Source organism: Aristolochia californica, unplaced genomic scaffold (assembly GCF_029961685.1).
Source record: "Aristolochia californica isolate CCGP_79_NKW_82.1479 unplaced genomic scaffold, dmAriCali1.0.hap1 SCAF_6, whole genome shotgun sequence".
In the NCBI taxonomy this organism is placed as follows: Eukaryota; Viridiplantae; Streptophyta; class Magnoliopsida; order Piperales; family Aristolochiaceae; genus Aristolochia; species Aristolochia californica.
In genome coordinates, this window is record NW_027182257.1 from 38,884,930 (window position 1) to 38,912,299 (window position 27,370).

A 27,370-nucleotide genomic window follows, 5' to 3' on the forward strand; every position below is an offset into this window, starting at 1 on the left:
GCATAAAAAAAAAAGAATACTCAAGGGTAGCTAAAAAGTCACCTCTTGGGTGAAGAATAAAAGGACTTGACTCACCCTGGATGTTGGGGGTACTCTTCTTCTTTGTAGGTAATGGGTCTAGGCATTGTTCTAATGTGATAAAAAAAGACAAAGTGAAGAATTACTAAAGGAACACAAGAATAATAGCATATCATACTTCAGACGAAAGGAGGTGACACTGAGCACTCTACATGCAAAACTGACTGTATAAACTATAGATAGAAGGTGGTGACAATGCAAAACTCTACTTTCAACCAAGTTTCTAAAGAAAATAATAAGGACTTAGAAAATCAATAATGAGTGTGACATCATTTTTTTTTTTTTTTGAAAAAATAAGGGGAGACTATAATGGTGGAACTAGATATAATAGACAAGTTGGACTAAGTATGACCTAAAGGGAATTTCTAGGGGGTGAGCTAAATTTTTTGAAGATGATGAAACAATAGATTCACAGCTGATGTAGACAAGTAAGCCAACACTAGAGAGGAGACTTCAAGCCAAAATGCTTGGTGCATTCTCCCCTCAAAAACCAAAAATAGTAATTTTATTAGTAATGAACAACTCATGAACCGAAACACAAAAATGGTTTTATTTGTGTAGACCAGATGAAGTTGACCTTGATCGAACCTAGGCTCGAACATAGATCCGCATTCTTAAATTGGGAAAGTTGATTTCCCAAGTAAAAAACAATCCTTGTTCTCATGTTGAGGAAGGACTTCTATTTGAAATCCAATGGAAGTGACCTCCTCAAAGCATGAGCAAATTGAGGTGGTTGTAGAGTTGTTCATGATCTTGTTTTGGAATAAAAAATTGGTTCCAGTGATTGGACTTAGAGTACTCCCATGGGTTTTCAGTGTAGTAAAAAAATAATAAACTTCTATTCTAATGGGGATTCCTGATTTAATGTCGACTTCCCTATGTAATCCGGAGTCCCCAATCCTCAATTTGCAAACTCCCCTAAGACATCAGCGTGTTGTAGCCAAATAAATTTCCACTTCTCCCTTTCTCACGGCAACCAATTCACATTCCTTTGAGTCACTTTTTAGATTGCTAGATTCTCACACACATCTACTTTTGCTTCAGCTATTGAAAGAATTTTTTGTTGCAAAATGAAAATTTGTCATAAAACAAGATTGGATGTGATATGCTGTTGAGTACTCAATACATGCAAATAATGTTTTCATCATGAAAATTTTGGGAAGGAAAAGGGGTAGCAAAAACATGAAAGTCCATCAATGACACTGGTGGTCTAAAGGATGCACCAAAGATGTTCTAGGATCTATATGAATTAGTTTGCCAATCATCTAGTTGAATCAATGGAATTAATGTTGTTGGAATTTGCCATCACAACAAGGAGATTAGCAACAAAATCCACATTGGCAGACTTGGTCAGTTGAAGCTCTAATGAGGATGATGATGATGATCACACTCGAAAATGTCCACACGAAGAAAACTATTGTTTCTTCAGGATAACCAACCTGATTTTCTTGAGTGGCAATGGAAAACTCAAACAATAGATAAAGAAATTCTAAAACTTTGATGCACAAGACAAAACAGGGCATCAAAGTGGTGATCTAGGTTGACCCTCATCCATATATTGATTAAGTCATGGTTTTAAAAAATCGAGACTGTAAATTCATTGAATTCTAGTTTCTTATATTTTGGTCTGGTTTCCTTTCTATTGTTTCCTAAACTAGGAAGCTTAAGTGGCTAGCAAATGGATTTAGAAGGTGCTTTAGGATCCATAGAGAGATCCATCGATGGTCCTATAGTGCTAGATCTGTGGGAAGGATCCCTTCCACTGGCAACCCACAATCTTAGCCCTATCGAGAGCCCCTATGCAAGAGGGTGCTCTTTTTGTCACGATCAATTTTTCTCTGATCTACCCCTTTCAAACCCTCAAAAGCGAACTTCCAGAAGAAGGTTAGATACAATTCATTTTCTATTTAATGTTGGGTAGTATATGCATTAAACAACATTTTTCTTCCTATAAAAATAGGAGTTGTAGGTCAAGCTAATTTCTTTTTTCTTTGCCAATTTGTATTGTTGGTACAATCATTGACTAGAAAGAACATTTAGGCAAATGCTACTCTTGAGTCCATATGATTAGGAATCTTCCTAATTTAAATATTGAAAACTCTCATACTTATCACTTTTTGGGGTTTAGTATTCAATGAAAGTGAGGAAATAATTCTTGAAAGGCTTTGTTTGATTATCATTCAATGGTCTAACTAATTATCTAATAGTTGTAGTCTCCTTAATATATTAGATCTAATATTATTAAAGTTTTAAATAGTCCTCCTGTTCATTGGGTACAAACCGAAATGGTAATAGTACATAAATAACAAGCTACTTACTATGGGTGTCATTAAGATTGTAAGAGTTAATGAACTTTAAATGGGTTTTATGAAGGCCAATCATTGGAATTTATAATTTATAATAAATTTTAACATTTAGGGCAACTTGTCAGCTCCTTTATTTCCATTCACAATCAATACTTTGAACCATTTGATTTTCATGTTGTTGTTTCAAGATTGGTTGAACAAGACCATTGTAGATGTGATCTACACTCCTCTTGGATCCGCCAAGGATGATCTAATAGTCTTTATTTATAGGCAAATCAGGTTATATTAGATTCAGAAGGAGCTTTAGGATCTACAAAGAGATCCACCGATGTTCCACCGACAGGTCTCCAGATTACTCCTTTGAACCTCCCAAAAGTGAACTCCTGACCAAGATTAGACACAATCCATCTTTAAGCTTCTATTTGATGTTCGGTGGTATATATTTTGAACAATGTTTTGCTTCCTATAAAGATAGGAGTTGTCAATCAAAGTTATTTTGTCTTTGTCAATTCTATACAGTTGGGTTGGTATAGTCATTGTCTTTGTCAATTCTATAGTCATTGTTTTTTTAATTTTCTTTTCTTGCATCCCAAGGGTTTTTTCACTAGTGGTAAAAAACGAAAACGTGAAGTTGGGGATCTTTGCAGTATTAAAAGCATTGGCCCAACGTTTTGTTTTCATCTGGTTGTGTGGTGATCTGCATTCTCCGTTCAATCAATTATCATAGGCTTCGTCTCCCACAAATACACTAGAAGATTTAAGCAACCTCTATTTCATCTTAAAATTCGATCGAAAGCAGTACAAGCAACCCGAATAATCGAAGAACCAAATGTCACAGGATTCTGTCCCTGGTTTGAGATTGAACTGCTTTCATGACTCAAAAATAATGCCTAGCAGATCTATATTTTTTTTTTCCGCTATGCTGAAACAGTTGATGGGTCATACTTATCGTCTTAAGCAACAAACAAGAGCTCTTTCATTTGAAGCTCCTGTTATCTCGAACTGCCAACGTTATTCGACGCAATCCCATTTGATAGAAACAAAAGAAAATCATATAGAAGTGCAATGGGAGTTTAGATGGAAAATACTTGACCCTACGTATCGGCCTGCGACAGGACAAAACAGACTGGCCAAGGGCATTCCTATGTCACACTTTCATAAGAAACAAAACCTGCGAGGAGAAGATTTCCATTGAAACATGGTCCTGGTCCTCAACCATAGCATTATTGACGCGGGATCCACAGACTGCATTGCCACAAAAGAAGGCTACTTTTGGCCATTCAAAAAGGAAATAAAACCCGTTGCACCATCTGCAAGTGGCTGATAGCCACAGAATTGTACCTAAATCAAGTTGAAGTAGATGCATTAAATCAACAACCACAACGTCAACTCAAGAGACACAACTGGCACTTAAATGCCACTGGTAAGGAAGTGAATTTCCTTCCATGGTGACAAGGGGAAAGGCTTGTAGATGAGCTCAGTTAAAGTTCCACTCAAACAAGGCAGCTTCTTCGGAGTTTCCAGCAAACAGCTTTAAAAGAGATTAGCTCATTCTCACCTGCGAGATTCACACGGCTAGGACTTTCTAGAATGGAGCAAATTGGCTGACTCAAACCTTTTTTTGTAGGCCATAATCTTTTACTTCTCCAACCTTTACCGAGATACACGTTTCTTCTTTCTACCCAATCGGTTCTAAACGAGTTCACCACTTTAGCACGGTCAATTTAGACGGTGGAGAACTTAGAAAATGTAAAGTCAAGTTGACACGTACAGAACCGCCCGAGTCAACACGTTATGCGTCTATGGTAATATATTTTATTACCAGGAGTGATGAATCTCAGAACGTGTTATGCGACCAAGTTAAGATAATATGAAAACCGCCAGGTTTTCCGAAATCCAACTTAACCTGACCCGAACCCGACCTGTTGGTGAGTCATGGACATAAAATGGAGTTGGGATGGGACGAGGGTGAGTCAAGTTTAACAAGGGGGAGTTCAATTGAAATTCAAAAAGTAGACAAATCCGAAAAAAAAAAAAAACACTCTCTTTTAAATTGCTTAAATCGTCGTTTGTCAATGGAATGGGAGATTTATGGGACCCACTAACAGATTTTAAAAGAGTCAAAAAATGGGAACGCCTGCATTGACTAGGTTTTTGCCGGAGTTCTTTAATAGCGCAGCTGCTTCACAGGTTTCTGCTTAATTGCACTGAACGGTCTGCACCTCGGTTCCTGATTCAGAGTGGAACGTACAAGAAAAAGAGGGGGAAAGATGGCGGGTCTTGAAGCTGAGAATGGATTTCATGCTGCTTCCACGGAAGGGAAGGTCATCACTTGTAAAGGTGAAAGCCGCAAGTTTCTCTGTTTTTACTTCCTCAAAACCCATCTTTTGTTAATCTCCTTCGTTTCGTTTGACGGGGATATTTCTCTGATGAAGCCGCTGTTGTATGGGGTCCCGGAAAGCCGTTTGTGATGGAAGTAGTGAGGGTTGATCCTCCTCAGAAGATGGAAGTTCGAATCAAGATCCTCTATACTTCCGTCTGTCACACGGATCTCAGCGCTTGCTTGGGCGAGGTAAGAGCGGGCCGGGGAAAATTGATTGGCAAGGTTTATAGCTTTGTATCTGGGCTGCTTCTGACGTCGTTGTTTCTCTTAGAATGAATCTCAACAAGCGTTCCCTCGAATCCTAGGCCACGAAGCAGCAGGGTGAGGACGATTCTAATTTCTCACACCTCCTCCTTCCTACTACTCTCTCCAACAAAGAAAACACAAAACAGTAACTGGGCCTCGCTCCTTTCTTGGTTTAATTGCAGAATCGTGGAAAGCGTCGGTGAAGAAGTAGAGGAGTTCAAAGAAGGAGACCACGTTATCCCTATCTTCAACGGCGAATGTCGTAGCTGCAAAAATTGTGTTTCACAGAAGACCAACCTGTGCGACAAATTCCGAGTCAACCCATTCAAAAACGTCATGTCCGCTGACGGCAAATCGAGATTCAGCACCATAGACGGACAAATCATCTATCATTTCCTCAACACTTCCACCTTTTGCGAGTACACCGTGCTCGACTCGGCCTGCGTAGTTAAACTCAACCCAGAGGCCCCTCTTAAGAAGATGACTCTCCTAAGCTGCGGACTTTCTACAGGTAGTTCATCTCCTCACATCGCGCCTTCGTCATCTTCCATCCTATCTGTTAAGGGAAAATTTTCTGAACTCGGGAACCTGTATCATTTAAGGCGTGGGAGCCGCATGGAACACTGCCAACGTCCAAGCTGGATCCAGTGTGGCCGTCTTCGGTCTTGGTGCAGTCGGGCTTGCTGTAAGTTTTAAATTCTATTCCTATAAATAAACATTTATTTTTCATCTGCTACTTCAGTGGTTCAAAATTCAAACTGCTAATATGATAGGTTGCTGAGGGTGCAAGAACAAGAGGAGCATCAAGAATCATAGGCGTCGACATCAACCCCAACAAGTTCTTGAAAGGTTCAATTCATCAAACAGTTTAATTAACCATTTCAACTGACTTTTTTTTATCAAATCCGTATGATCATTCATGTGCGGAAACGAAAGCCCTGGTTGACCACACCAGTTGTATCATTTCTGACACCCATCATCTCTCATGTGCCGCCATTGTTGTCGTTTCCTCTCTGTTTTTGTTTCTCTTTCTCTTTCCTTTTATGACACATTTAATTTGTTCGTGTTTTTGTTTCTATTACTTGCAGCGAAACCGATGGGAGTCACTGATTTCATCAACCCCAAAGATTTCAAGAAACCAGTACATGAGGTAGGCTTCAATTCTTAGTAGCTACTAAGAGCATAAAAAATCTGCTAACATCATAGGTTGCGATACTGCTCGTTGAAGAGAAAATTAGTTTGTTTCACACCATTTTAAATTGAAAGAAAAAAAAAAAAAAAACCAGTGGCAGTTCAATATATACATGGAAGTCTTTATTCATTGTGTGACACTGCGGGCGCAGGTAATCAGAGAAATGACGGATGGAGGAGTGGACTACAGTTTCGAGTGTGCAGGCAACTTGGACGTGCTCCGCGAAGCTTTCTTGTCTACTACAGACGTGAGTCTTTCTGAAAGAAAAGACCTTTCTACTTGTCTAAATACAGTCTCTCTTTTTCTACTGCATAGGCTTAGAAACCTCCTCTGTTCCACTAACTCTGTTGTCTCTATTTCATCTTCTCTTCTCTCCGGTTCCTCCGAGCCTGCATAGAGAAGAGGTGGGACTATCCTCCATAAATACTTTCTCTGACTATTCGTTTTCTCCCTCTGTCAGAAATTGCTTTCCCCTGTCGGTCTGTGTTCTGTAGACAGATTTTGCGTCAATCACAGGCAGAGATGGCCTTATGCTGCGCTTACTGTCTGCAAAATGTTCTCTTTCCTATTGACCTATGATTTTCAATCTTCATACCTTCCCTCTCTGTTCCAAAGCTAAGTTATTAGTAGCAAATCCAACTCGAAAATAGACGCAACTGGAAAACCGTTTGTTAAGAAATTACAGTGAATAAGATTTATCATCAGGGATCAGATTTATGGATTGCTTCTTATAATAAAAGCAATTTTACCTTTGTGCCAGGGATGGGGCCTCACAGTGATTCTCGGCATTCACCCCACGCCACGATTGCTTCCGTTCCACCCCATGGAATTCTTCGATGGGAGAAGACTCGTCGGATCCGTTTTCGGAGATTTCAGAGGCAAGAGCCAATTGCCTGCACTTGCAGAGAAATGCATGACAGGGGTCAGTCAAATTAACGACAGTAATCTTTTTTTTTTTTTTTTTTGGTTTCGTTGTGGTTATTCATTCTGCCCATCCTTCCTGGGTTTTTTTAACTGGGGATTCCGGATGCAGCTTTTGAACTTGGACGCCTTCATTACGCACGAGCTGCCCTTCTCGGAGATCAACCAAGCGTTCGAGTTACTGAAGACAGGACAGTCTTTGAGGTGTTTGTTGCATCTTTGAGTGATTATTAGATAAGCTACTGTCTGCTTCTTCCTGTAATTGCCGGCATCGTGCCTTGGTCAGGTCATGTTTGTCGTACTATCAAGTCGAATCGTGTATGATCATATACGGGCGAAATCAGTTCTTCTTTTATATACTAATTCAATTATCATTTTAATATTTTATATAAGTTACCTCTATATTTACCCGATTGCCAATACAGGTAAAAAAATAAAATAATAAAATATATCAAATTCTTAAAAATAAAAAATAAGAACATGTTATCTATCTGTAATGTTTAAATATAGTAAAAATCATATAATAATATATTTAACAAGGTCCTACTTATATAGGTAGATAAAAATTATAATAATATCCATTAAATATTGATGTAAATAATCAGGTATGAAATAGGCATTATTTGACTAAGTTTTGTTTAATAAATTAAATAAATAAATAGGTAAATTAAAATTACCCAATTACATATACAAGTAAGAATTTTCGTTCTCTATTAATTTCTTTAATAAACGGCGACTGACAAAAAAAAAAAAAGGTTATTGGATACAATTGACATCCCTACATATACATGTAAATACAAATCGAGAACAAAAAAAAAAAAAGTGATCATGGACACAATAAAATTCATTTTCTAGGTTGTTACTTATATTAAGAGTAATTTCTCATCAAATTATATTAATGCCCTTAAGTTGGTCATAGATTACATAGTGAATACTTAATGAGCGGCCTATAATTATTGACTATTAACATCGGGTTTGCATCTTCTATATCATATACAAAAATATTGTGCAAATCATAGGGAACATGAACCGTGCCACTATATACATTAATACTTATTAACACAAAATTTACATACACATGAGTATTTTGATACTTCCATCTCCTCAGATTTTGGTATTTTTGAATAAAAAAGTTGTAAAAATGTTATCATAAAGCGACACAATGTATTCCCAACCCAAATAATAGGTAATAATAGAAAATGTAAGTTAAAAGAGTATTTTCTTTATTTATATGTATCAAAGATCTTTTTAAATTTTTTGTCTAGATCCAAGAAATGATCTAAACCAACCATCCAATGTATTTGTAGCCTAAGAAGATATATATTGGTGAGAATTAATTGAATAAAGATTGTATGTAATTTTTATATGTAAGAGTATTTTAGTTATTTAAGACAAAAGAAGAAAAATAGACAGGATTATAAGCATAAAAGTCAATTATATTCAAATTTTGAACAACCCAAGCTAAATGAATGTGACAAGAAACCTATCTTGGTCAAACATCAACTCAATATGGTTATGCATCTAATGCATTGTCAACTCAAACAATTGTGGTTACCCTAAAAAATATTATCTTTGATAAAATTTATTAAGTTCTATCGTTATAGTCTGCCCTAGTTTTTCAAAAAAAAAATGTCACATTCTAGAATCCATTTGGAAGTATGGGTGTTGTAAACTAGTCTCCTTCCAGTTAAAGTTATTTTCCTCTAGTATTTCTTTAGTTTATCTTTCCGTGTTTTCATCACTTTAGATCAATGTCTAGACCCACTAACTAAAAACTATAGGAGTGTCCAACATCCGGCTATTCTTCACTGAATAGGTGATTTGTGTTTGAGCTACCCTTAAAATGCGAGTAATTTCTTTGTTAAGCCCTAAAGTTAGGCCGTTTTCCACCTTTAAAATTGAGCAGAGTGTGTTTCAGACTATGACTATTTTTTACTGGTGTATGGAGTTTTGTCGTACGATTGGGAGTGATTTTCTTCTCCCATATTGTGTTTTGTCTGAGGTGGATCTCTATGTCATTTTTATCTCCAAGTTGAGGGGGAGAAGTAGAAGAAGAAATACAAGAAAGAAGTATTTTGTTCTACATGTTATGAAAAATTTTATGTGACCAAAATATTTAAGAAAGGGGGAGAACAAAAGTTGAAGAATTTTTTACAAAAGAAGATTGAAGACCAATAATCCTTTTCCTCACAACTTGAAGTTATAAAATCTAGCTTGAGGGGGAGTGTTGAAGAGAAGGTATGGTGGAGTTTGAAATGAATCGTACAACCCAAAACATGACCAAACTGTGCTATAAAGCGTGATCGATAATCTATTTGGATTGATTGATCAATACTGTCTAGACAAATGAATTTGATGTTGATTGATCTATCAACCTATATGACTGATCGATCATACCAAATTTTGCTAGTCAAGGATATAAAACATGATTGATTGTACTTGTAATGCATTGTCGGAGGAAATTTTGATTGACTGATCATACCTTGACAATGATCAATCAACTAAAAATATTGGACTCAATGAAAAAAATATTGATCGATCATACCTTAGATCAAGAACACACATTTTGACAGAAAAATAGTTGTTACACTTGATTGATCGATCTATCACTTTACACTGATCAAGTAATGTAAACTTTTCTTTTTGCAAGTGAGCAAAAAATGACTAGTTTGTCTTGGGGAACTTATAAATACCCCTACCCAACCTCCTATTGAGAAGAATAAACATTTATTGGCATTTTCTTAAGCCTCTACTCTCGATTCTTTTAAAATTCTCTTAAAGTGCATTTTTTGAGAAAGACTAAGCCTACACTTTGGAAAATCCCATACTCTTTTCTTAAATCCTCTCCATTTCATCTGCATTAGACAAGCCCCATCATTTCCATTGTGCTAGAAAGTTGGAGGCTTAGATTTCTCAAGGTGAATATTCTCTCCAAATGATAAAGGGTGTAAGTTTTATCCCTTCTTTTGTAATTTTCTTTTAAGAAAACTTCTTCTACAACCTATTGAAATCTAGATTGAAAGGGCCTAGATAGAGCTCTCTTGGGAAGATTGTCTGTAAAAGCGTGTATTTCAGCCCCCCCCCTCTATCTCTCTCTCTCTCTCTCTCTCTCTCTCTCTCTCTCTCTCTCTCTCTCTCTCACACACACACACACACACACACACACACACACTCTTGATAAACCATTTGGGCCCACAATGGTATCAGAGTAGGCCAAACATTTAATTTATGTCAAATTTTATATGATTTTGAAAATCGATTAAATGACATTTCAAGATAAATTGGTTATTCTTGGAGGACAATCGGCCAACCATCCTTCGTTATTCAATAGAGTGAAGTTATGGATATTGTAAGGTAAGAATGAAATTTTTCCTCCAATTTATGGATTGGGACATATGGCATGTAACCAAGAATGAACCATTTGAACCTCAAAAGTTGAAAAAATGTCATTCTAGTGACTAATGACTTTATAGAGTAGAAAAGGAAAGACAAGGGGCATCTCAAGACAAACTCTAAAGGCCATTAACCTATTGTTGTGTCCCCTAGGACCAAATGAGTTCAATAGGGTCTCCACTTGTAAGACTGTTAAAGAAATTTGAGAAAAATTAGAGGTCACACATGAGGGAACTACTAGAGTCAAGGACTCTAGAATTAGTTTGTTAATAGCCCAATATGATGAATTTAAGATGAAAATAGGTGAATCAATAGCTGAGATGAACTCTAGGTTCACTCGTATAATCAATGAATTGAACATATTAAGAGAAGAGATTTCATTGTATAGACAAAATGACAAACTTCTCAAGGCACTTCCAAAGTCATGAGACATGAGGAAAACAACTATCTGTGAGAATGCAAATTTTAGAACTATGAGCTCGGAAGAGCTTCTCGAAATCTTCCTAACATATGAGATGGAACCTCAAGAAGTGGAGGAAGAGCAACCTAAAAGAAAAAAAAAACCATGGCTCTAAAGGCCAAAGTGAAGGTTGAAAGCATCTCTAGTGAAGAAAGCTCTAATGAAGTGAGTTCCATCACTAGAAATTTACAAAGAATGAATAGGAAAAAGAACAAAATTAAGAAAATGCCAAATTAGAACTCAAAATGAAAAATTGTTTAAGAAATTTGATGTTTGTTTTGAGTGTGGTAAACTAGGGCATAGAAGGAACAAATGCCCAAATCTAGAAGGAAGAACCCCATCCTTAAGATCCCAACAATAAGGAGAAGAAGGTCTTAATCTCAACTTTCGATGCTATGGAGGTGAATCAAGCCACTCTGAGGAAGAAGCAAGTGATGTTGGATTCATGGCTATTGAAGATGAGGGTGAGTCTAACACTTCCGAAGAGGTGAGTGATTCGGACTATGAAAATGAGTTTGAATTGTTATTACAAAAATCAATTCATAGTCTAAATAAATATAAAGAAAAGTGCAATGCTCAAGGACACGAGATTGTAAAGCTTAAAGAAGAGCTTAGTGCCTTGAAGGAAACAAAAGAGAGCTGTATGGCCAATACTTCAAGGCAAAGTGGATTGATAGATAGATTTGTATTTGAAAAGAAAAGCATAGAGCCAGAACAAGAACTCAAAGCTCGACCTCCAAAAAATTCACACCCAAGAGGAAAGTTAGGAAGAACAAGAAAAGATAAATTGAGAAGTTCACTCCTATTTCTCATATTTGATGCCACCATCGTAATGAAGTGGGTCACTTTGCCCATATTTTCCAAATTAAGAACGCAAATGACATCAAAACACGTTGGGTACCAAAACAATCGAAAGGGTTGTGTTAACCCACAAAACTTGGGCAAACAAGTTTGGCAGCCCAAATCACCAAGTGTTTAAAATGTTATCCCCAAAGGACCCAACTTAAAGTGGATCTCTAAGGGTTAAATCTCTTTTGATGTAGGTTTGTCTCTAAGCTAAGGCATAAAAAAATGTTTGGTTTTTAGATAGCGGTTGCTCGAGGCACATGATTGGTGATAAGAAGAAGTTCGTAGAACTCAAATCTAAAGACAACGTCATGTAATTCTTGGAGATAATAGCAAAGGTACCATCAAAGAAATTGGTAAAATCGGTACCTCAACCTCTTTTATATCTGATATTTATTATATAGAAGGGTTGATGAATAAATTTACTTAGCTTTAGTCAATTTTATGACAAAGGTAACAAAGTTTCATTTGAAAAGGAAAAATGCTTTGTAAAGAACAAAAATGATGAACTAGTTCTAGAGGGACATAGAAATAGAAACCTCTATGTTGTGAACATAGTTGATTTACCCTCAACTGGTGTCATCTGTTTGGAAGAAAATATTGATGAATATTGGTTATGGCATAAGCGACTAGGGCATATAGGAATAGAATCCTTGAACAAGCTGTTTGCCTAGGTGCCTTCTCAAGAGGGGTGAATTGAGATAATCAAATTAAAAATGAGTTGTGTGTGTAGCTAAAAACTCATGCATACAAGCAATTCAAGATAAATATAACGTGTAAACACCACAAGGACAAATAAATTTTTTGTTATCGATGTTCCCCTAGTGGTAGTCACCGCCCAAGAACCTTTGCTTAGGAAATTTCCACTTTATGCCCTAATAGTTGGAAATACAAAATAAATTTTGTTTCTCTTTGGCTATGTGTAACTCAATACACGATTTGTACAATCCCAATCTCCCTAAGAGATTGCTGCTAGTTTGTAGCTCTAGTCAGGCATTCCTATCTAGATTAAATAGGTTCTAGATGAACCTTTCAAAAATACAAATAAAAGAAAACATAAAAATTACACTCTTACTTGGAGAGATGCTTATCCTTGAGAGATTCAAGCGTCTTTCTCCTTTGTAGCATGGTGTGAAATGATTCAGGAGCTTGGACCATATGAATGCAAGGATTGATTGAAGATTTTTTTTTTTCGTCAAAGTGGTAGGCTCTCTCTTTCACACTAAAACACTTTTAAGAAAAAAATGCAAGATAGACACTAATGGCTTGAGGATTTGCCAATTAATGCTCATTCTTTGCTTTACTCACAGCTTAATGGGCGTATTTACATCTTCCCCAACTGAAACTAGCCCTTATTTGCCTATTTGCAAAAATCAGTACATTGATTGATTGATCACTATAAAGTGATTGATCGGTCAATCGATCATAATGACTACTTTTTTGTCAGATAGTGACTTATTGATCAATAGACTGATTGATCAATATGTTACCGTTGGTACAGATTAGTTAAGTTGATCGATCATTGACAAGGGGATGATTGATCAAACAGAATTCCCTCTGAGTGTGCAATACAAGTATGATTGATCAATGTATTTACTATAATCGATCATGCTTGATGTCCCTTACTGGCAATGTTCTATTAGATGGATCAATCAGGTGAGATGATCGATCATTCCAAGTAAAATTTGTTTACCTAGACAGAAATGATCAATCAATCCAAGTGTGATGATTGATCATGCTTTATAGCATGAAATGACCATGTTCTAATGATTGATCAATCAATTATGGTTGATCGATCATGCTTTATATTTCTGCCCTGCACAGATCTGGATGATCGATCATTACCAGTGGCTGATTGATCATTTCAATGTCAGTTCAACAATGTAGACTTTTAAAGCATGAGAATGTTTTTCTCTAATCATTCTAGAATGTTCTAAATGATGTTTATGATGATTCTAAACATGTCTAAGTGAAAATTATAACTTAAATCTCCAATTTCACATATTTACTCAAGGAAAAGGAGTTTAGAAAAATTTCTCACAAAAGTGACTGAGTTTAGACATCTGTTTATTACACTTGAACTTTAGTCTTCTCATTGTCTTCTTCCTTATGGGTGCTTCTTTAAGAAAATGTCTTCAATTGTGCTTGAGGTCATGAGTTTTGGCTTGAAGCTTTAGACATTGAGAGACTTTTATCCTTGAAGGTGAAGTATTTGAAATACTTAGATTTTCAAGTTGTCAAATCAATTAAGTTTTGTTATCATAAAAAACAATATGGGAGACAACATACGGTTAACACAAAATAGCAAAGAAAAACCCAGTGAGAGCACTACTAAATAAAAAAATTGTAAGAGAGAGACCTTATGATGTTTACCAACTTAGAAAGCAACACAAAATTCTTTCAAATCAAAGAATGTAGTTTCAACCTCTCGACCTTTTCAACTAATCCACATGGCTTTAGTTGGACCTACTCGAACCTTAAGCCTAAATGGGAAGCATCTCACCTTAGTGGTGGTGGATGACTATTTTAGGTTAACATGGGTAGATTTCCTAGCTCATAAGGATACATTTAAGACCTTCGCCAAAACTTTGTGAAAAAATTTAAAAAGAGAAGATTGTAGCATTGTCAAAATTATGAGTGACCATGGAAGAGAATTTGAAAATTTACACTTCGAGGAATATTGCAGATAGCATGGCATAGACCATACATTTTCAGCTCCTCAAAATCAACAAAATGATGTTGTCGAGAGAAGGAATAATATTTCAATTGAGATGGCTAGAGCTATGCTATATGCATACAACATGACACATAAATTTTAGGCCGAAGCCGTAAACATCACTTGCTATATCATAAATCGAGTAAGCATAAGACCCCTTCTCAATGAAACTCCTTATGAGTTGTATTCAGGCACCATTCCCAACATTACCTACTTTAAAACCTTTAGATGTAATATATTCATATTGAAAGAACCAAAGGAAATATTATGGAACTTTTATTTTAGGCCTGACATAGGAATTTTGTTGGGGTTTTCAACTCATAGCAAAGCATATAGAGTCTATAACAAGACATCTATGAGAATCAATGAATTGGTACATGTTGAGTTCGACGAATCTAATTTGCCAAATCTAACGCCAACTCAAATTTCTGGTGACGAAGAGGGAAACCCCTTTCGTTCATCCCTGGGATCTCAACCTCAAGATCAAAATCTTGAAGAGAACCCAAGTAACCTGAATAGATAAGAAAAGCCACCTATAGAGCTTAAGAACTATAGGTTCATGGCTAATCATCCCTTAGAACAAATCATTGGTGATCCTCAAAGCAAAATTGTAACCAAAATAGCAACTCATGAAATTTTGAAAAATAGTGCCTTTATTTCTTCTTCTTCTTCTTCTTCTCAAACTTAGTTATCCATGGATTAAACCTTAGAATTCAACATGCTATAAGTTATAATCATCTAGTTGCTATTTCATGTAAAGAAGTTGTGCACAACAACTTCCACAAGCTATGTATTCAGCCTTGATGGTAGATAACCAACTAAATGTTCTTTCTTGGAAAACCAAGAGACAAACATATTTCCAAGTAGTTGGCATCTACCACTCATACTCTTTCTGTCAATTTTGCATCCATAAAAATCGACATTGAAGTAAACTACTAGATCAATGGCAGGTGAGTTTGAGTATCAAGTCCTAAGTTTTGTGTTCATGGAAAATTGTTTTCACAACCACTAAGTAAGATTCCACAAGGTCATATTGAAATCTAGCACATCGGTGTATTGAGAACATTATGTCCGGTCTATTGGATGATAGGGAAAGTAGGAATCTTATCATGCTTCTATAGGTTTTTTGATCTATGGCACTACTTGAGTTGTTAGAGTCAAGTTTCAAAGAATCACACACTACAAATGAACACCAAATGTTTTGTCATCGATGTTCCCCTATTGGTATTCATCGCCCAAGAACCCATGCTTGAAAAATTCCACTAATAATCACTCTATTAGCTTGGAATTAATTACAAGAAAAAGATTTTGACTCTCCTTTAAGCCATTTGTATGCCCAAATAAAGGATTAAAAATCAATCTCTCCAAGAGATTAGCTAGGTTCTAGCTCTAGTAGGTCTATCTATTTAGATTGAGCAAGGTTCTAGATAAACCTACCAATAAAATAAATATTACAAAAGAAAGGTAAAACTTACACCCCTTAAACCATAGAGAGATAGTTTTCTCCTTGAGAGATCCAAACTTCCAGCCTTTAATTCACAATGAAATAGATAGGAGTTTGACTAAAATGTATGCTGGGAGTTGAAATTCCAAAAGTAACAAAATAGATTCCCTCTTTTACAAAATAGAACATAGGAATTAATTTCAAGTAATTGAGAATGAATTGCAATAAGAATGCCAATAAAAGCTCATTAACTTCTAAATGGAATGTTTGGTGGGGGTATTTATAAGTTTCTCAAGCCAAACTAGCCTTTTTTTTTGTCCATTTGTAAAAAAGATGATTTTACATTGATCAATCAATATAAAGAAAATGATCGATCAATCATGTATGACGACTATATTTATTGATCAATTGTGTGTAATGACTATATTTGTTTTCAAAAAATGCCTTATTGATCGATGGTATGATTGATTAATATCTTCCCGTTGGGTCTGATTGTTCGATCATACCAGTCAAAATTCCTACTGGCTTTGCTATGATTGATCATGCTTTATGTCCCTGGTTGGGTTTTTTTTTTTTTATGATTGATCAATCTCATCAGCTTGATCGATCAATTAACATGAATTTACATTGCTTGGATAATATTGATTTATTAGTACGTTTGGGTTGATTAATCATGTTTTATAGCACAATTTGGCCATATTCCGAATGATGAATCAATCGACCTTAGTTGATTGATCATTGGCAGATGTTGATCGATCAACACACTGCCAGTTCACTATGTGGATTTTCAAAGCATGAATGTTTGTGATCCTAGATGATTCTAACATGTATGAAATGTATGTATGCTTACATGTTTAAATACAAATATATCCTAAAGCTCCAAAATTTATATTGTACAACAAGTCTTGGAAGGATTCGGGCTGCTCTTTTACATAAACTGAGTTTTGACATTTTTTCAAGGTTTCCTAAACTCTAGAATTTAATCTGCTTTTTCTTTCTAAGGGTGATGCCCAAGGGAGATGCCCTCTAGCATCAAACAATTTGAATGAGATCACATGTCTCCCTCAATTTCCAGGTGACATGGAAAAAAACAGTCAATCGACGACTCTCATTCACTGAATTCAGACCCTCATTAATAGCTTAGTGGAGCATTAGCAGTGAGTAAGCAACAAAATGACCAGAAAAAAAGAAGTGAATGGAGATGATTGTCGATTCTTTCTTTCCATAGTAATTTCATTAGTTCCGGCATTTTCAAATACGACTTATTGATAGACCCTTTGAAGAGAAATAGATTTGTATAATTAGAGTTTCAATGAAGAGATGAAGTGAACCATTCTATTGTAGAATGTAATGTTCTCTTCCCCAGTGTGTAGCGCTGCTTTTGATTTCAGGTTAAGACCTGCTGGAATGAAAATTACATCCCTCAAATACACCATAACTCAGGGCAAGTTCTTTTCTCACGTATTATTTCTGTTTCTGCAGATCCAATCTCGTTTGTTAGTGTTATCTCTATAGAGAGATGTCTAGATGTACGAAGAATCGAATAACTAATGCTTACTGTTAAAAATTCTTCAGAAAACTTACTAGTCATGATAAAAAGAGAGAAAAGTTTCTGTCATGCAATAGCATAAACAAGAGGAGAGAGTAAAGAAAAAGGAAAGAGACTCATTTCTCAAGGAAGTTTAATCTGATTTTATTTAGAAAATGCGTCCGCAGCAAACATGACAACGCTAGAATCTGAAGTCAGGTTTTAAAGAGGAGATGTGCTCTATTGTAGAACTTGACATCGCATAGAGCAAGATATCTTTTGTTCTGGAAGAAATTTCTATGATGAATTTGAATCGATAAAGCTTATTAAAACCACTATAATCCGCCATTTTTCAATGATACTCATCTTTCTAAACTTCTGAATGCAACCTCAGTCCACTAGATAACGACCAAGCAGATTCAAGAAGATTGGAACGAGCGGAAACCTCAGGGCGAAAATTGGGTTCAAACGTTCAAGTCACCTCATTCGTCTTCTTCCGCAATGGTGTCTAGACTTCTCTCGTTGGGACGATCCTTTGACTCGTCGACGGCGTCCACGATTCGGCCAGGACGCTTTCCCTCTAGGCACTCCTGCACGATGAGATGACCCAAATAGGTACCTCCCTTGCTGAGATCCGCCCTGGCTAGCACCTCCTTCAATTCTCCCACCGTCATCCTGACCTTGATCTGCACCTTCCCCTCTCCAGCGAATTGTTTCGTCTGCATCACCGGGTTCCTTCTCCTACCAAAGCAGTTCCCCATTTCTTCTTCTTCTTCAGCTCTCTCAGACGAACAGTATATAGGGGGTCCGAGTTAAAACGGATGGATATGGATAGAGAGTAGCCGCTTGCAATAAATACACAACCGTCCTCGATAAAATCCGCTGTCGAGTTTGACAAAACTTTCAAAGAAGAAAGTGAGGTGCTCGCACAGAAAGACCCAGATTCTGAACTCTGAACAAGTTCCAGTTCATGCACATGCTACGGAAGCAACAGAACGATGCGAAGCAAGCTGAAAGGCATGACGTCAACTCCCAATATCAACACTCAACCACTTGAAAAAGCATGGTCGGCCGCCTGGCTCGATGTATTATTGAAGACCCTCTGTAATTCGGTGCTGGGAGAAGGGTGGTGGCCTGCCTACGTAGCAACCTTTTTCTCTAATGGCTTTAACGAGCTACTTTGGTCGCTCTAGTTACGAGGAGATGCCTTAAGGTATCACTCCAATGAGGAGACGTCTTTCTGTTATTGGCTTGTTCCTTTTCTTTCCTGGCACGGGTGCCTCTCGTCGTCGACTTGGATTTCCAGAAACAGAAAACCAGAGCAGTTTTATTTATTTTCTGTTTAGAGTTGTGGAGCAATACGGATCAGTTCCGTCCAATAATTGCCTCACGCTGAATAAGATGTGCCTCCCAGTGACGACTGAAGATAACTAACTTCATTGTTTCTGGAGACTAACAAAGTCTCATCTCTGCACCTCACATGACACATGATCAGTCAATAAAGAACCAGTGCAAATTTCCTTTCCTCACGCAATTGAGAAATTGACTAATTTCAATAATACGGTTTTTACCCAACTTTTTATACATAATTAGACGAATGACAAACTTTTGAACTTATTTAAAAAATTACCCAACTTTAACCTGCCAATTGCACATGTATATAGTTAAAAGTGATATATAGGCATTGACCGATTACGTGTTACCATATTATCATGATACACATGATTGCATTCGCTTTGCTCAAAAAAGTACAAGGATTCTTTTCTTGTAGCACGTGCAATATTATAGTTCTATATTCTTTTACATGTATAATCATACATATTACTCAGTTCATGTCCTGATATTGTTAGGGAGTGCCAAACTTTATGTCATACATGATCATCCATGACTCAGGAGTTCATGTCCTAAGAGTAAACGGTAGAAAGTATTTTTCGCCCGATTTTGAGAATCATGTACATGACTCACGCACGGGGCTCTCTCGTTCCCGCAGCTTTGTCGTCTCCCTAAACCCTGAGCTCTCTGCTCCCTCTCTCGTCTCCATCGTCCCTCTCTGGTCTCCCTCTCTACGGCCTCTCCCTCTCGACCTCCGTTGTAGAGTACGGGAAACCGAGAGGCTCTGCGACGTAGGTCGAGAGGGAGAGAGGCCTTCCTCCCTCGACGACGGTTTCTCTTCTCTCTCGGCATTCCTCTCTTCTCCTCCTCCCACCCCCCCACCCCACCTACTTCGGCCATCCTCCCTCTCCTCTCCCTCTCGACCTCTGTCGTAGAGCACGGGAGGTCGAGCTTCTCGGCCTCTCTCTCTTCTCCCTCTCAGCGTACCGTCAGAACGCCGCCTCTATTGGCGTTGCCTGCCGCCGTCGCCATTGCCCGCAGGCTCACCACTAAGGAAGACGACGATGCCCGTAGGCTCGCCACTAAGGAAGACGACGATGGTTTAATTTTTCCTAAGTTAGGAAAAATTAAACTATCGTCATAAAAATCATTAATTTATAAATTTTATTTATAAAAATAATATTTTTATTTATAAAATAGTTAATTTTATTTATTTAATATATTTATTTTATAATTTCTATATTAAAATAGTGATTTAATAGTCATAATTAAAATATTGTTAAAATAAATATTTGATAAATTATTTTGGCATAATTATCCGATTGCTATAGTTAATTAAACCAATGGTTTTAAATTGTGATAATATATTATTAATTAATAATACATAAAATATATTATGTACAAATATATAGTGTGTTAAAGTTATGATTAGATCATTTTTTTCTCTTAAATTATTTATTTTTATGTTAAATTATATCATATATTATTAATAAATTAATAACTCAACATATTACTTTCGTTTTTGTTATTTATAACGTTATTTATTTATTATTTGTAATTAATCATGTACATATTTCATTGACTTATGTAGTTACCATATTAACACACAATAAAATATCTAATTCAATTAATATATATATTAATATATTTAATTATAGATTAAATAACTATTCGTGTAGTAATAATAATTATTTTACCTAATTTAAGATTTAAGGATTATGTTATAATTAAGTGTACGTAAAGGTTTAGGAATTCTCTTATTTTCTATGTTTTTCTGATATTGGGACATTAACACTGAAAATTGTTTTCCAATGCATATGAAGTCATCAATACTAACACCAAGTGCGAAGATGATCTTCATATACATAACTAACATGATCTTCATGTTAGACGTGAACTTGATCTTCAAAAATCCGTTTGGGGGACTAACCCCCTCAACTTCGTTTCATTAGATGTTTTAAGAATAAAACATACAGACGGATCTGATCGATAGCAAAATTGAGTTACATTAGGCCTTCAACTTTACCAAAACAAAACAATTTAGTGTTCACATACAATGAGATGCATTAAAATTGGAATGACGCACTCCCCCACAAAACATGACTTGCAATCAACCTTGCAGTATGTGCACTGAGACATACACCAACGCAAGTCGCAATTGTCAACTGTGTCAAAACTGTAAAAGGAAATGTTTTTGCTTAGCCGTGGATACTGCTGCCATAATTCAACATGAAGAGAACTGTGTTGTGCCTGGGACTCACCTTTCAAGGCAACTGCATTGGATGAAAGAACAAAGATATCAATGATGAAGAGCATCAACGATGGGAACTCCCAAACCTGTAAAACGATCTCTAATATAGAATAAGTACAATGGGTAAAAAAAAAACAATGGCGATTGAGCTCTGAGTTAAGAACTTTAAATACACAAGTTCTACCTTCTTACTAAATACCAATAAGGGTGTGGGTTGGACAAACTGATTGTTCACAGCACACCAGATCATAAATAATTTCGTAACTGAATCAAATGAATTTTAATATTTCCAAATGAAATTTAACCCACTCATACTTGCAAGCCACTATCAGTGGACAATAACTACAAAACAAAATAATATAGAAATTTTAATGCTTTCTTTCTCATTAAAATTTCTTTTGAAGTACATACAGGGTTAGTCAACAGTCTGTTATCCTTCCCTAGCACTCCAGATCTGGAGACAAGGTAAAGAAGCGCTAAAGTGCCAGCACACTAAAGAAATATGCAAGTATATAGCTTTCCTAAAGGAAGTGAATACAGTATTACTAGAAGAGAGAAATACCATAATGAAAATCATATACATACCATCATGGTTATAATGAAAGTCCTCAAGTAGCTTGAAATGACAATGGCTAGGAGAACCTCTTTACACCTGAACAATTGGACAAATAAAATACCCAAAACATGTAAACAAAATCATTCTAATAAAGAACTTAAAAACTACTGAAAGCATGTCTGCAATCTTTTCTCTTCATTCAAGTGGTAAAGCAGATGACAAGCAGATAATAACAAAACATTTGTGGCATAAACAGTACAAGAAGCAAAACTAAAATTACACTTAAATAAATTAAACAAAGAGTTCATCTGCTGTGCAAGATTGCTAACAACCAATGGGCTCCAAACTTTCACGTTAATGACTTCAGAAAATAGAAATGATTACAAGCCACTCTCTAAGGTTCCATTGCCAAGTCAAATTATTGATGCCCAATGGTATTTGGTCATTTTGACTCGTCATACCTCAGCTCTTAATGTTTAAATACTAGCCATATTCTAGGTGCTTACATGAGTTTTTAAGTTTTTTAGTCTGTACACATACTGTATTCTGAATAAAAGTATGTCTTCTTGACCCCCCAAAAAGGAAATCTTAGTTATACTTGAATTATAAATGATCCCGATCTCAAAATCAGTTTTATGAAAATAGTGATGCATGGCTTATCACCTCTTTGAATGTCACTCGGGATTCTAAAATAGGAAGTGCATACTTCTAATTAGATATCTTCAGGTCCACTTATTTTTTTAAAATTCATTTCTGGTACGACATCTAATACATACACTATATTATAAAAGGCGCTTTCTGCTTCAGTGATCTTTCTTCATACATAAGTGTTCATATGAAATCCTTGACACGGAGCTTCAGAATTTGATGAAACAAGAAGAGGTCTAGAAAAAAGCAATTATCTTTTTAGCTCTTTAATCCTCCACTTTCAATGCATGATAGTTTGTGCAACAGAATTACAGAACTTTCCTTTTCAAGCCCACGTATATTAGCCCAAGGTAATGGAACCTGAAGAAGCAGAACCTTATGCTTGCTAAGAGACATGTAACAGAGGAAAAACAGCGGTGGAAGCAGACTAGCTAGTTAAGAATGGAATATCTCGTGATTGCTCAACAGTTTCTAAATGACTGGCATTGGCCTATGTCACAATCATGGGGTGGAAGCAGCTTCTTTTTCTTTTCTTACTGTTGCATATCTTCCTATATCCATATTCATGAAAGATAGAAGACTAGTTTGACTACTGAAGATTTGATGCATCAGTCAGCATGAGCATTTTACTCCACAGTTACCTGTTAGACTGCGTACTTGAAAATTTTCTTCTGCGTTTTCTAGAACATGTAAAGCACGGGATAAGTCCTTGTACTTAGATCAGCATTGGTGAATGCTTAGTGATACATCTGTTATGACCTATCTGTCTTGAACTGCAGAGCTTCTTTAAGTAAAAGTCTAAAGAATTTAAGCTGACCACGAAAGAACACCCAGGAGCAACATAAGAAGAACATTTCACAAAAAGTAAAACAAAAGGATCTGCTTCAACCAACAGGTTTAACTTTTATCATATCAGGGTGGTTGAAGATAAAATGCACAGAGTCAAAGGAGGATGTTATATCTTGTGAGTAAATGGATCTTTAATATAGAGGAAAAAGAATGTGTTACCTGCTAGCATGAGAAGGAAAACCATGAAATAGCTTCAAAGCAATAAACAGAGTAGAAAAGAATGCAAAATTTCCCGCGAAAACCTGAATTAAGATCTGCAAAATGCTGATTTTAGAACAGAACAAAAAACCATAAAGCTAGAAATTACAAGTAATCAAATTATACTATTCAATGAAAAAAAAATTGCAAACAAAAAAACAGGTATACTGTTGCATGAATAAGCTCAAGCCATACCTTTCCACAAAGCCAAATTGATGGAAAGGAGTTTCTAGCTGTTTCTTCACTATTATACAAGATCAAGTTTCTGCCTTGGACTGATAAGGTTCTTTCTTGTTCACCAATGAATGGGAAGATGCAGAGTAAAATTTATAATACGATTCATAATATGATGTAATAAAATAGAGGATACAAAGATCGAGTAGCAGGAAGATGATCATTAATTTCCACAAAATTCCCTGCAAAACTTAAAAACTATAGTAGTTAGAAAAGCTCCAAACAGCTATTCTTTCAGAAAGTCATTATCGGAACATGGCCCTGACCCACGGCAAGAGACTCCGACTAGTTAATCAGGAAGCATGGGCCTTATGCAAATTCAGGACCATTAAAGGATTCTCCATAATTGTCACAGTCAATAATGTGGAACAAATTTCTGGAATGTAAAGAAAGAGTCTAAATCAGACAAGAACAGACAGAGTAGCAAAATAAACACAGTTCTTTTATCAAAAAATTTCAATTCTGTTACTCTGCTTTTAGTTTTAAGATTTACCTGTGTTACAGGCAGTTGTATTGTTACTGTTGCTTCGTGAAAATAAAGCACGAGAAGAGTACGAACACAACTTTGCCAGTGCAAATTTTAAAAGTACAGAGCCATGAGAATTTGGTAAAGTAAATAGTCAGCTAGTTAAGATAAAGAACTCCAGAAAATATACCTCAAAATCAATAGCATGGTGTTTTGGCACATTAAAGAGCAAATGTCTATACGCCTTCTTCTTGTGCAGAATCAAATCAATGAGTACAATCTACAGACACAATCCCTTCTCTATTAATACTTATAGATATACGAAGCTGAAACTGAAAGAAACACCACAATCTACTTTGAGATCACCAAAAAAAAATTGAGAATTCAAGCCACAAAAAAAAAAAAAAAATGCTGTAGTCGAGAATCGAAGATGTAAAGTGAAGCATTGACAAGTAGCTAAGACAAAATGAAAAATTAAAGAGAGCACATTAATTACGGCTGGGTTTCAGGATTTCCACAGATGTAGTTACCATTATCTCGCATTCGATGTATTCGTCGGCAACGGCTCTGCAATTCTCCTGAATAGCGAATTCCAATAGCAATGAGATAAAATTTATGTTTACATAATCAGGAAAAAAAAAGAAAACCGAAATTTTCTCCATAGTTTGCTTCAAAATGAACCAAGAACGATTCGTTACAAAATTCACCTTTACTAGAATTAAGGGGGGAAAGCAAGAAAATGAAATCCGCATTATGTTTTGCCTCATAAGGGGCCACAAAATATACAAAGGAAATGATATAAATTCAAATCTTAGTAGGCGAAAAGAGAGGGAGAGAGAACATTCTCACTCACGCATTTCGCCAAACGGATGTTACCAGGAGAATATTGCACCATAAGCTTCTCCAATGGAAATCCGCAATGAATACAACGAAATTCCATGAATTCTTCCTGTCTGCTGCGTCTTTGCCGTCGGCGGGTTTGTCTCTGCTGCCACCAGTATTGAATCTGCTTTCCTCAGAGGAATTGAGTTTTTCAAGTTTTAGTGTGATATTTTCTTAAAGATTCACAATTCTTAGAAAGTAGGGCAATCATTTATCTAATTCATTCTTGCAAAAAAAATCAAGCCAATGCAATGGGTATTTATAGAGTTTAGAGATCAACCAGTAATTTTTGGACCATTGGATGATCGAGGTTACTCTAACCAACACCCAGCCAACTTAATGTGCACTAAAACCAGAAGACACTTGGGGGCTTAGTGCACATTGTAAGTGCAGGGGGAAAGTGGAAGGGAAAGTAAAGTACTTGTTTGTGTTAGTGTACGCAATGGAAAGTGCAGTATAAAGTACCTGTTTGAATTAGTATGCACAATATAAAGTACAGTGTAAAGTACTTGTTTGTGTTAGTTTGAGGTCTTACTGTTTTGCTTGTCACAAAGTGGAGACTTCTTTCTCTGTTCCTATCTCTATGTGAAGAAGTACAAAGAAAAAAATTATTTATATCTCCTGCTTATCTCTCCAGATTATGTCATGCAAGAAGTCATTAAAGCTGGTTTTGTTGAACCAACTCCAATCCAAGCTCAGGGGTGGCCAATGGCGTTAAAGGGCGTTAAAGGGTCGTGATCTCATTGGCAGTGCAGAAACAGGGTCAGGGAAGACACTTGCTTATCTGTTGCCAGCAATTGTCCATGTCAATGCTCAACCTATTTTAAGTACGTTAATCTCAATTTTAGAATCACATCACACAATAAGAAAACCCCAATAAGAACATTCCGATCCTAAAATTTAACAGTTAAACCAAAGCCCCTAAAAACCCCAAATAGACGAGACCAGTAGATCAGAATCACAACCAAGTAACAAATCAAAATCAACAAGAAAAGGATCTAAACTGATAAGAACCACAACGGAAAATAAAAAAGGGAATTCAATACATGAAACTCAGAAACAATTAAAAACATAACCATCGACTTACATGAAGCAATTTTTACCCAACTTTCTTCCAAATCGAGCCGGAGAGGTTGCATAGAGGGGAGAGAAGTTGCCGACGGTCGTCGGTGCTGGAGACGGCGAAAGGAAGAGAGTCAAGCGCCGGGGAGAGGTGGCAGAGGGGGCGATTGAAATCACCGACGCTCGCGAGCGAGGGAGGAGCCGGAGAGGTTATAGAGAGGGGAGAGATGTCGCCGAAGGTCGTCGGTGCTGGGACGGCGAGAGGAAGGGAGTCGAGCGCCGGAGACAGCTTTGAAGTTATCGAAAGAGTGAACACACATAAACCTAATTAAGGAGCCAAAATTGGTAACAGAATTGAACAAACCTACTCGTCCCCTGTTTGGAAATATTTAGTCAATCACATATGTGAGAACCCCATATGCAATGGATACCATCTCCTGACTCTAAGAGTAAATGGCTAAAACTCCAAATATGTGAGTGATTGGGATGAAAAAAGTCATTGCCAAAGTAAATGTGGATGTAATGGCCATTAGTAAAGTAACTATACCTTCAACCCATTCTTAAGGGCATTAGTAAGAGTTCGTCCACTTTGTAAAGTTAGCTCAAAATTAACCTCTTTTAAAGGTGAAGAATAAAGTAACTTGATTTGACTCAAGCTTTATGCTGGGCACACTCTTTATTCTATCAAGTAGTAGATCTATGGGTTACTTTGAAGTGATGAAATAACTAACTAATAAGTTACTCGGTGAAATTTAGGGAGCTAAACACTTGTAAAGACATAACTTGACCTACACACATATGTGAGGTCTACCAAGAGAGGGATTGATTAGATTGGTTAGATTAAAACACGAGTATATTAGCATAATCTTTACTAAACTCCAAAATTAATTCAATTGGACTAACATTTCTATTTTTTTTTTTTTTTTGTGTTTTTGCAAGCTATTATAGGAGCTTTAACACTGATCCTCATTATCTTGCATGTCTCACTTTGTGCATCTAGCTTTAATCTTTAAAGTTTATGACATATAGCCATTCCAGAGAAATTAAAGGTGATCAGTGTCAGTAAACTAAAATTACCAATAGAAAATTTGAATATGAATACAATGTTGAACAACTGTGAATTTGTGCAAATAGTAACGTGTAAACTCATTGACTTGCACTGATCAAACTCGAATCAAAGACCTATTTCACTTTAAAAAAAAAACTAGGCATTATAGTAGCTTGAGATTGAATATAGTAGCATTATGTTAGGTCTTATGAGGAACAAAACTAGAGGGAGGGTAAATAGGTTTAGTAACATTTCTCTGCTTAATTCAGCTCTTTTTAAATTTTATTTCTTATTTTAAGTGTATTTATAATTTTAACTACAACTCAATGTG

At 36.3% G+C, this 27,370-nt stretch overlaps 2 protein-coding genes across 6 annotated transcripts; one reads left to right on the forward strand and one right to left on the reverse strand.

Moving 5' to 3' along the window:
• The first annotated feature begins 4,550 nt into the window (after nucleotides 1-4,550).
• LOC137933885 (alcohol dehydrogenase-like 3) lies at nucleotides 4,551-7,481 on the forward strand. Its single transcript, XM_068777972.1, has 10 exons — nucleotides 4,551-4,724; nucleotides 4,820-4,956; nucleotides 5,039-5,088; nucleotides 5,196-5,524; nucleotides 5,616-5,698; nucleotides 5,787-5,862; nucleotides 6,102-6,163; nucleotides 6,357-6,452; nucleotides 6,966-7,127; nucleotides 7,239-7,481. The coding sequence occupies exons 1-10, from the start codon at nucleotides 4,655-4,657 to the stop codon at nucleotides 7,347-7,349; spliced, it is 1,176 nt and encodes a 391-aa protein (XP_068634073.1). The 5' UTR covers nucleotides 4,551-4,654; the 3' UTR covers nucleotides 7,350-7,481.
• A 13,276-nt stretch (nucleotides 7,482-20,757) lies between these two features.
• On the reverse strand, nucleotides 20,758-26,349 carry LOC137934474 (protein ARV 2-like). 5 transcript variants are annotated; one of them, XM_068778832.1, is made up of 10 exons: nucleotides 26,017-26,349; nucleotides 24,901-25,053; nucleotides 24,578-24,625; nucleotides 24,238-24,327; nucleotides 23,718-23,763; nucleotides 23,543-23,616; nucleotides 23,309-23,403; nucleotides 21,682-21,748; nucleotides 21,107-21,182; nucleotides 20,758-21,021 (listed from the first exon to the last, which is right to left on the reverse strand). In XM_068778832.1, the coding sequence occupies exons 2-10, from the start codon at nucleotides 24,985-24,987 to the stop codon at nucleotides 20,912-20,914; spliced, it is 693 nt and encodes a 230-aa protein (XP_068634933.1). In that variant the 5' UTR covers nucleotides 24,988-25,053; nucleotides 26,017-26,349; the 3' UTR covers nucleotides 20,758-20,911. The 5 variants fall into 5 exon arrangements, 4 of the variants coding, with proteins under 4 accessions (XP_068634933.1, XP_068634931.1, XP_068634932.1 ...); XM_068778830.1 differs by having other exon boundaries at nucleotides 23,543-23,622; XM_068778831.1 differs by having other exon boundaries at nucleotides 23,543-23,622; nucleotides 24,901-25,056.
• Between the last annotated feature and the right edge of the window lie 1,021 nt (nucleotides 26,350-27,370).